The sequence below is a fragment of the Carcharhinus amblyrhynchos genome, unplaced genomic scaffold (genome assembly GCF_965287045.1).
Source record: "Carcharhinus amblyrhynchos unplaced genomic scaffold, sCarAmb.v2.hapA scaffold_45, whole genome shotgun sequence".
NCBI classification, from domain to species: Eukaryota; Metazoa; Chordata; class Chondrichthyes; order Carcharhiniformes; family Carcharhinidae; genus Carcharhinus; species Carcharhinus amblyrhynchos.
Window position 1 is genome coordinate 2,242,950 of NW_027649786.1, and position 9,467 is coordinate 2,252,416.

At 47.0% G+C, this 9,467-nt stretch overlaps 1 protein-coding gene across 1 annotated transcript in view; it reads right to left on the reverse strand.

Moving 5' to 3' along the window:
- LOC145337212 (zinc-binding protein A33-like) overlaps positions 1-8,103 on the reverse strand; it is a 28,325-nt gene extending 20,222 nt beyond the window's left edge. The window contains exons 1-2 of the mRNA XM_080182005.1: positions 7,729-8,103; positions 5,210-5,305 (exon numbers count right to left, since the gene is read on the reverse strand). Of these exons, the coding sequence (XP_080038131.1) occupies positions 5,210-5,305; positions 7,729-8,103 (471 nt within the window). The remainder of the gene's footprint in view (positions 1-5,209; positions 5,306-7,728) is intronic.
- Between the last annotated feature and the right edge of the window lie 1,364 nt (positions 8,104-9,467).

Sequence of the window (9,467 nt, forward strand, 5' to 3'; positions counted from 1 at the left end):
GGGGGCCATTACTATGCTAGGAGTGTACTATAGGCCACCCAATAGCCCACGGGCAGTGGAAGAGGGTATACGTACGGACATTTTGGATAAGTGTAGGAAGAACAGGGTTGTTGTAGTGGGAGATTTTAATCTCCCTGGGATGGATTGGAAGGTGCCTAGAGCTGGGGGGTCTGATGGGGAGGAATTCGTAAGATGTGTATTGGAAGGATCCTTGCAACAGTATGTAGATAGCCTGACTAGAGAGGGGGCGATACTGGATTTAGTTCTGGGAAATGAGCCGGGTCAGGTGGTTGAGGTTGCAGTAGGTGAACATGTGGCTAATAGTGACCACAACTCCGTCTACTTTAGGATACGAATGGAAAAAGACGAGAGCTGTCCTAAGGGGAGGGTGCTAAATTGGGGGAAGGCTAGATACAGCCGGATTAGGCAGGAGCTTAGGGATACAGACTGGGATAGGCTGTTGGAAGGCAAGACCACGTTAGGCATGTGGGAGTCTTTCAAGGGAAAACTGCAAAGGGTGCAGGAAAGGCATGTGCCAGTTAGGAGAAAGGATGGGAAAGGTAGGATTAGGGAACCGTGGATTACTAGAGATATAGAAGACCTGGTTAGGAAGAAACGAGAGGCATATGTCAGGTCTAAGCAGCTGGGAACGGAGAGAGCGTTGGAGGAATACAGAGACAGAAGGAGGGATCTCAAACGGGGAGTTAGGAGAGCAAAGAGGGGGCATGAGATGGCTTTGGCAGGTAGGGTTAAGGAGAATCCAAAGGCGTTTTACTCCTATCTTAAGAACAAAAGGGTGGCTAGGGGTAAAATCGGTCCTCTCAGGGACAAACGTGGGGAATTGTGCTTAGAGGCAGAGGGAATGGGGGAGATCCTGAATGAATACTTTGCGTCGGTATTCACGAAGGAGAGGGGCTTGATGTCTGGTACGGTCATTGAGGGAGCAGTAGACCAATTGAAAGATCTATCGATTATGAGGGAAGAAGTGTTAGGGCTTTTAGATGGCATTAAAACCGATAAATCTCCGGGGCCCGATTGCATTTATCCTAGGCTGCTTGGAGAGGCGCGGGATGAGATTGCTGGGCCTCTGACGTGAATCTTTGTCTCTTCTTTGGACACAGGTGTGGTCCCAGAGGACTGGAAGATAGCGAACGTGGTACCGTTGTTTAAAAAGGGTAGGAGGGATAGCCCGGGTAACTATAGGCCGGTGAGCTTAACGTCAGTGGTAGGTAAGTTGATGGAGAGGACTCTTAGGGATAGGATGTATGTGCACGTTGCGATCTGATTAAGGATACGCAGCATGGCTTCGTCAAGGGGAAGGCTTGCCTTACAAATCTGGTAGAATTCTTTGAGGAGGTGACAAAAACGGTCGACAAAGGATGAGCCGTTGATGTCGTCTATATGGATTTCAGTAAGGCGTTTGACAAAGTTCCTCATGGTAGGTTGGAACAGAAGATTAAAGCTCATGGGATATGTGGTCAGGTATCTTGATGGGTAGAGAACTGGCTTGCAAAGAGGAATCAGAGTAGTAGTGGAGGGGTCTTTTTGTAGCTGGAGGTCTGTCACTAGTGGTGTGCCACAGGGCTCAGTACTGGGACCTCTTCTCTTTGTAGTGTATATAAATGATTTGGAAGAGGGGGTAGGTGGTGTGATCAGCAGATTTGCTGATGACACCAAGATGGCTGGATTGGCGGGCAGTGAGGAGCAGTGTCTGGCAATACAGCGGGATATTGATAGGCTGGTTGATTGGGCAGATACATGGCAAATGGAGTTTAATCCGGATAAATGTGAGGTGATGCATTTTGGCCGGAATAATGTAGGGGGGAGTTATATGGTAAAGGGTAAGCCTGTAAGGAGTATAGAATCGCAGCGAGACCTGGGGGTGCAAGTGCACAAGTCTTTGAAGGTGGCAGTGCAAGTGGAGAGTGTGATGAAGAAAGCCTATGGTATGTTAGCCTTTATAGGAAGGGGTATAGAATATAAGAGCTAGAGTCTAATGTTGCAGTTGTACAGAACGTTGGTTAGGCTGCATTTGGAGTACTGCGTCCAGTTCTGGTCGCCTTACTACCGGAAGGACGTGGAGACTCTGGAGAGAGTGCAGAGGAGGTTTACCAGGATGTTGCCTGGTATGGAAGGACTGGGGTATGAGGAAAGATTGAAGAAATTGGGGCTCTTTTCCCTTGAAAGATGCCGACTGAGGGCGGATCTAATAGAGGTATATAAGATTATGAAGGGTATAGATGGAGTAAACAGAGGTAAGCTATTTCCTATGATAGAGACACATAGGACAAGGGGCCATGGACTTAAGGTGAAGGGGGAGAGGTACAACACAGATATTAGAGGGAGGTTTTTCACACAGAGGGTAGTGGGGTATGGAATGCTCTGCCAAGTAAGGTGGTGGAGGCAAACACGCTAGAGTCATTTAAGAGTAACTTGGACAGGCACATGACTGGGTTGGAGATGGGTGGATATAGGAGATTGTTTTAAATAAGGGTCATTAGCAATGGGGCGTCCCTGGTAATGTAAATGGGTATGGTATGATAATGTTTTTTCTCTTTTCATTCACAGGTTTTAAGTCGGTCCACCTCGTGTCCAACGAGGGACATACACGCGATGGGTCGTACTGGGGCTGCTCTTGGTTGTTCAGGATTGGCCTAGTGCTTCATGTCGTTAGTGTGTGCCTAAACTGGACAAGATACTGGGCAAGACGACAGCTCAGTGACTATCGCTGATTGCTGTGCAGACACATGGATTTGGGCCGGTGTCTGTGGGAGTTTGCGCGTTCTCCCCGTGCTTGTGGGTTTTCTCTGGGTGCTCTGGTTTCCTCCCACACCCCAAAGATGTGCTGTTAGGCTGGTTGGCAGGAATCAATTGTCCCTAAATCAGTTTCCCTCAATCTGGATGGCCATAAAACAATAGACAGGGGTTGTAGGTGGAGAGGGGGACTGGTGGTGTTGAGATGGCGGCGTGGGCTCGTTGGGCCGAAGGGCCCGTTTCCCAGGCTGATTTTGTTCTTTGTTCTCACAGGGCATTCCGAACAAGGGCAGCAGCTTCTCCACTCTTTGCCGTGATGAAGCCACAGTTCCTGCGGAATGGCCAGCCATGGGGCTGGATTCTCCCTCCCAGCCGGACACAACTCAGGCTCCACCAGTCAGAGGACAACCACCAACGGCCACCTGGAGAGCAAAGTCAGCAGGCTGCCTCCAATGTCACTGCCAGAGAGGGGAGAAGGGGAAAGTCATGGTGAGGGCTGCACTAAGACACAGCACCCAGAGGCGTCAATCTAAGGCACCTTCAGCACAATAGGGACGTGTCATGGGTGACATTATTTGTCATTTTGAAGCTTGTGTTAGGGATGGCAAATGTATACGTTCTTTTCCTGTTAATCTAAGCTAATGTAAGCGTTTTCTTTACTGTAATGGGCTGAGGTGTTTTGAACAGTCGCCAGATGCTGCATGGGCTTGTAACTGTATAGTGTTTGCAATCCTTTGGATCAGTCAAAGTATCAGAAGCGCATCTTGAGCAATCCACTGGACCTCTGCACCACCACTCTCGAGGATGCATAAGTCCCTATCCCTGGAGAGGCGTAACCTCCAATGTCATGGACCTCAGACATTATTACAGGTTGGTGCTCTGCTTGTATACTCTAACCAATGAGTAATGGTGTCTGTGGCATCCCCACCCGCCTTGGTCTCCCTGCTGAGCCCCACCACCAACTCAGCCTGTGCCTCTCAACGGTCTCTGGCTGGGATCCTGCCTGCACTCGCCTTGCCTCCTCTCCCTCCTGTTCCTCTGTTCCTCTTCAGAGGAGATCACACCAGCTGAATACATTCTCCCCATTAGAGCAGATACAGAGGGATCACTTGCTCCAATCCTCATGGAAATTTTCTTGTGATGATGCAGTCCCGAAATGCTGAAAGGGCACGCTAATAAAAACTAAAGAATTACTGAGAAACTCAGGAACAACTCTGTACTCACACAACAATGAGCTCACAATGAGAGAAAGTGTTGCTGCTCTGTGGGCCGCATACGATTTTTACACGTGCGTGGTGATGTCGGGAAATCGTACTCAATGTCGTTTCATGAAATTTTATTCTCGAACCAGGTCAGATACACATCCAAGCATAAAATTCTGGCCCATTTCCAGACTATCAATCCTTTCTTCATTTGAAAGACCCTTATCAGGTCCCCATCTACCCCCCGCCATTCCCCATAATCTTTTTCAGAGAAAAGAGCCACAGCCAGTTCAATCTTTCCAATTTAAACTCTTTTAAATTTTAAAGTTTATTTGTTAGTGTCACGAGTCAGCTTACATTAACATTGCAATGCAGTTACTCTGAAAATCCCCGAGTTGCCACACTCCGGCGCCTTTTCGGATACACTGAGGGTACATCTAGTCAGCACATCTTTCGAACTGTGGAGGAAATGGGAGCACCCAGAGGAAACCCATGCAGAAAGGATATTATTAAACTAGAAAGTGTGCAGAAAAGATTTACTAGGATGCTACCGGGACTTGATGGTTTGAGTTATAAGGAGAGGCTGGATAGACTGGGACATTTTTCTCTGGAGCGTAGGAGGCTGAGGGGTGATCTTATAGAGGTCTATAAAATAATGAGGGGCGCAGATCAGCGAGATAGTCAATATCTTTTCCCAAAGGTAGGCATAGGTTTAGGGTGAGAGGGGAGAGGTACAAAAGTGTTTAGAGGGGCAATTTTTTCACAAAGAGGGTGGTGAGTGTCTGGAAGAAGCTGCCACAGGTAGTTGTAGAGGCAGATACAACTTTATCTTTTAAAAAACATTTAGATAGTTACAAGGGTACGATGGATACAGAGGGATACGAGCCAAATGCGGGCAATTGGGATTAGCTTAGGGGTTTTAAAAAAAAAGGGCGGCATGGACAAGTTGGGCCGAAGGGCCTGTTCCATGCTGTAAATCTCTCTGAATCTATGACTCGATGACACGGGGAGAACGTGCAGACTCTGCACAGTCAGTGACCCAAACCACGAATCGAATCCAGGTCCCTCGTGCTCTGAGACAGCAGTGCTAACCTCTGTGTCACTGTGCCATCCACATAGTTCCAGGATCAACCTTGTGAATATTTTATACATCATCTCCACTCTCTCTTTATATCTATAATATGAACACAGAATCCTGCATCTTGTAATTCTGTAAGTGTATAGAATGGAATGTAAAATAAAATCAGAAATACCTGAATGTGGGTTAATGTTTTCTCGTAATCACTTTTTACAGCGCAGCATTCCTCCTTCTTGTCCTGGACTGGCTTCAGTGAGTTTCGCAGTTCTTCCTAAACAAAAACATCAGTTAATTTGTACAATTTTCAGAAATACACACCCAAAAATTAAATAACATTTGGTTAAAATTAAAATTCTCTGAGCTCTCAGGTTTTTATGAGGCTTCACTTTCTTCACGTGCAGCAGTTTGATGTAAATTTTCAGTTTGCTGTCTGTGTAAAACTGGTGTTTGGGATCAGTCACCAGATTTAGGCACCACCTGACTTTCTACTTACACTGAAATTAGGAATATCAAAGAATAATATGTTGCTCAAGGTATGAAGTTCAACCATGCTTTGATTTTTATGTTTTAAACTGATTTAAAATAGTATTCTGATTTAAACTGAAACTGATTTAAAATAGTATTAAGTCACAGGTAGATAGATTTCTGATCGATAAGGGAATTAAGGATTATGGGGAGCAGGCGGGTAAGTGGAACTGATCCACTTCAGATCAGCCATGACCTTATTGAGTGGCGGGGCAGGCTCAAAGGGCTAGATGGCCTACTCCTGCTCCTATTTCTTATGTTCTTATGTAGTATTCAGAAATTATCTCTACTGTTAATGTGTTCATTCAACTGGTCAGCCCATTGCCTTTCTGTTTCTGCCTCTTACTAATAAACAACTCCAATGTCGACATCATAAAGTCAATAAGTGATTACCACAGAAGTTCTGTTTTTTGTAATAAAATGTTAACTTAGTGAGTTGGTCATATCTCAAAAAGTGTGACACATTCAGCAATAGTTACCATACCAGGCAGTTTGATCTATTTTGGGTTGCTTCTGAAATAGAGCAAATCAACTGGTTTTACAAGGCAGGCTTTCTTCGTGGATGCAGCTTGCTGTTGGCTGAGTTCTCAAAACATCTACAGTTGGATAAGTTGGATGCTTCTGATATCGTTTTTTCCCTTTTTGATCTTCCCATATCTGAACTAGCCTCTTAAAGTAAAGTTTATTTGTTCGTCACAAGTTGGTTTACATTAACACCTCAATGAAGTTACTGTAAAATTCCCCAAGTCGCCACACTTTGGCGCCTGTTCAGGCCAATGCTCCTAACCAGCATGTCTTTCAGACTGTGAGAGGAAACCAGATCCCCCGGAGGAAGCCCACCCAGGGAGAACATGTAAACTCCACACAGACAATGACCCAAGCCGGGAATCGAACCAGCGTCCCTGGTGCTGTGAAGCAGCAGTGCTAACCACTGTGCCACCATTCTTCAGAAGTGAAACTTAATTACTTTCATTTCGTGAGTTTACATTTTAGAATGTAAATGCAAAGTCTCCTCCTTTGAAATGTTAATACATCTTCAGACCCTTTATGTTCTATTTCACATTGTTACCAGCTTGCCCTCGGAAAGCATCTGTTTGACCTGTTGCTCATCTCATCAAAAGTACGAGCTCTAGCTACATTAACCTATCCAAACCGCCCCTGACTTTAAGCAGTCTAATAGTTTTTTAAAACATATAACCAGTCAAAAATATTCCAATTTACTGGATGTACCTGATATTTTCATGTGATCATTATTTTTCTCTAGCAGCTTGTATATTTCTTGCCTTTTGAATATCTCTGAATCTGCTCTATTATTGACAGTAGTGCCCTCACTTGACTAGGCCTCAAACTTTGCAATTTCCTCCTTAAAACTCTGTCTTTCTTCTTTGGGACATTCCAGAGAAACTACCTCTGTGACCAAAGTTTTGACCATCTGTCGTAAGATTCCCTTATCTCATAGAATCATAAAATCCCTACGATGCAGAGGGAAGCCATTTGACCCATCAGCCTGCACCGACACTCTGACAGAGCATCTTCCCCAGCCTCTATCCCCGTAACCTCACGTATTAACCCCGCTAATCCCCCTAACATATAGGTCTTGGGGACACTGAGTGGCAATTTAGCATGGCCAACCAACCTAACCTGCACATCTTTGGAATGTGGGAGGAAACCGAAGCATCGGAGAAAACCCACACAGACATGGAGAGAATGCGCAAACTCCACACAGTCCCTCAAGAATTGACCCTGGTTCCCGGCAGTGCGAGGCAGCAGTGTAACCACTGTGTGCCGCCGTGCCACCCCAATTTGGGAGGCAGGAGATTTCCCAGTGCACTGGGAGATCGGGGACCTTGTATAACGGCACGCCAAGATCTCTGCAGCTGGCTTTACCAGCGAGCTCAGGCTCCATCTCCTCCCCGCTACTGGCAAGAACCGCATTCTGGCTCTTTTTTTGCACTAAGTGCCATAAGATTGCAACTGGCAGCTCGCTGAAAACAACCATCATGGTTCTCTCTCATTTCTTGCCTGTAACTTTGAATTCTTTTGTAAACTTGCATCCTGAGGAATTAAATAATAAATATTGAGAGATACTCAAACCCAAATCTATGACTGTTCCCTGTTGAGGATTCTGTTATCTGTTTCTGTGTTTTATTTTACACAGGATCTCCTCACCTTAAACTCTTCAGCAGCTTCTTCCACTGGCAGCATCTCGTGGTTTTGATGATTTTTTGAAGTCTGACAAACGAGACAGATGGGCTGATTGTCAGTTTTACAAAATAATTTCAGCTTCTCCTGGTGACGGCTGCATTCCGGCTGAATTTTATCACCTTTATCACTTTTTACAAACAGGTCCACCATGTTGGAGAGAGTGCGGTTGGGTCTCAGATCCCTGGAGGAAGTTTCCTTTCTACAGATGGGGCAGGAGGCAGTGACAGCTTTCTCCCAGTACTGGGTTATACAGGATCGACAGAAGTTGTGATCACAGTCGATTAAAACAGGATCTTTATACAGATCGTGGCAAACAGCACAGGAAAGTTCATCTTCCATCTCGACAGACTGATCACCTTGTGTCTGCTCTGAGTAAAATGGTGATCAACGTTCAGTGAAATACTTTCAGTTTCATTTCCTGACTTCAGCAGTAATATTATTATAAACCACACCCAGAAAAGGGTGTGGAAAATACGTAACAGAAATCAGATAAACCCAAGTTAGTCACAAATTGTGTTCGGGAATCTGCCACCCTGACAGGCTGGCTCTTGTAAAAATGTAGATTTTTATTACCATAATTGTCGATCTCATGTAAAAGTCAGCCTACAACATCGAGCCAAAAAATTCAAACTCTATTTCTACTTGATGACACAGGCTGACTCTCTCACTTGCTGGCCCCCCTCACCCGCTGACCCCCCTCACTCGCTGACCCCCCTCACTCGCTGACCCCCCTCACTCGCTGACCCCCCTCACTCACTGACCCCCCCTCACCCACTGACCCCCCTCACTCGCTGACCCCCCTCACTCACTGATCCCCCCTCACCCGCTGACCCCCCTCACTCGCTGACCCCCCTCACCCGCTGACCCCCCTCACTCACTGACCCCCCTCACCCACTGACCCCCCTCACTCGCTGACCCCCCTCACTCACTGACTCTCCCTCACTGACTCTCCCTCACTCGCTCTCTCTCACTCACTGACTCTCCCTCACTCACTGACTCTCCCTCACCCGCTCTCTCACTGACTCTCCCTCACTCTGACTGTCCCTCACTCGCTCTCTCACACTCACTGACTCTCTCGCTGACTCTCACTCGCTGACTCTCCCTCACTCGCTGACTCTCCCTCACTCACTTGCTCTCTCTCACTCGCTGACTCTCCCTCACTCACTGAATCTCCCTCACTCGCTGAATCTCCCTCACTCGCTGACTCTCCCTCACTTGCTGACTCTCCCTCACTTGCTCTCTCTGACTCACTGACTCTCCCTCACTCTCTGAATCTCCCTCACTCTCTGAATCTCCCTCACTCGCTGACTCTCCCTCACTTGCTCTCTCTCACTCGCTGACTCTCCCTCACTCGCTGAATCTCCCTCACTCGCTGACTCTCCCTCGCTCGCTCTCTCTCTCGCTGACTCTCCCTTACTCCCTCACTTGCTCTCCCTCACTGACTCTCCCTCACTCGCTCAATCTCCCTCACTCGCTGACTCTCCCTCACTCGCTCTCTTTCTCGCTGACTCTCCCTTTCTCCCTCACTTGCTTTCCCTCACTCGCTGAATCTCCCTCACTCACTGACTCTCCCTCGCTCACTCTCTTTCTCGTTGACTCTCCCTTTCTCCCTCACTGACTCTCCCTCACTCTCTGAATCTCCCTCACTCGCTGACCCCCCTCACTCACTGACTCTCCCTCACTCGCTGACTCTCTCTCTCACT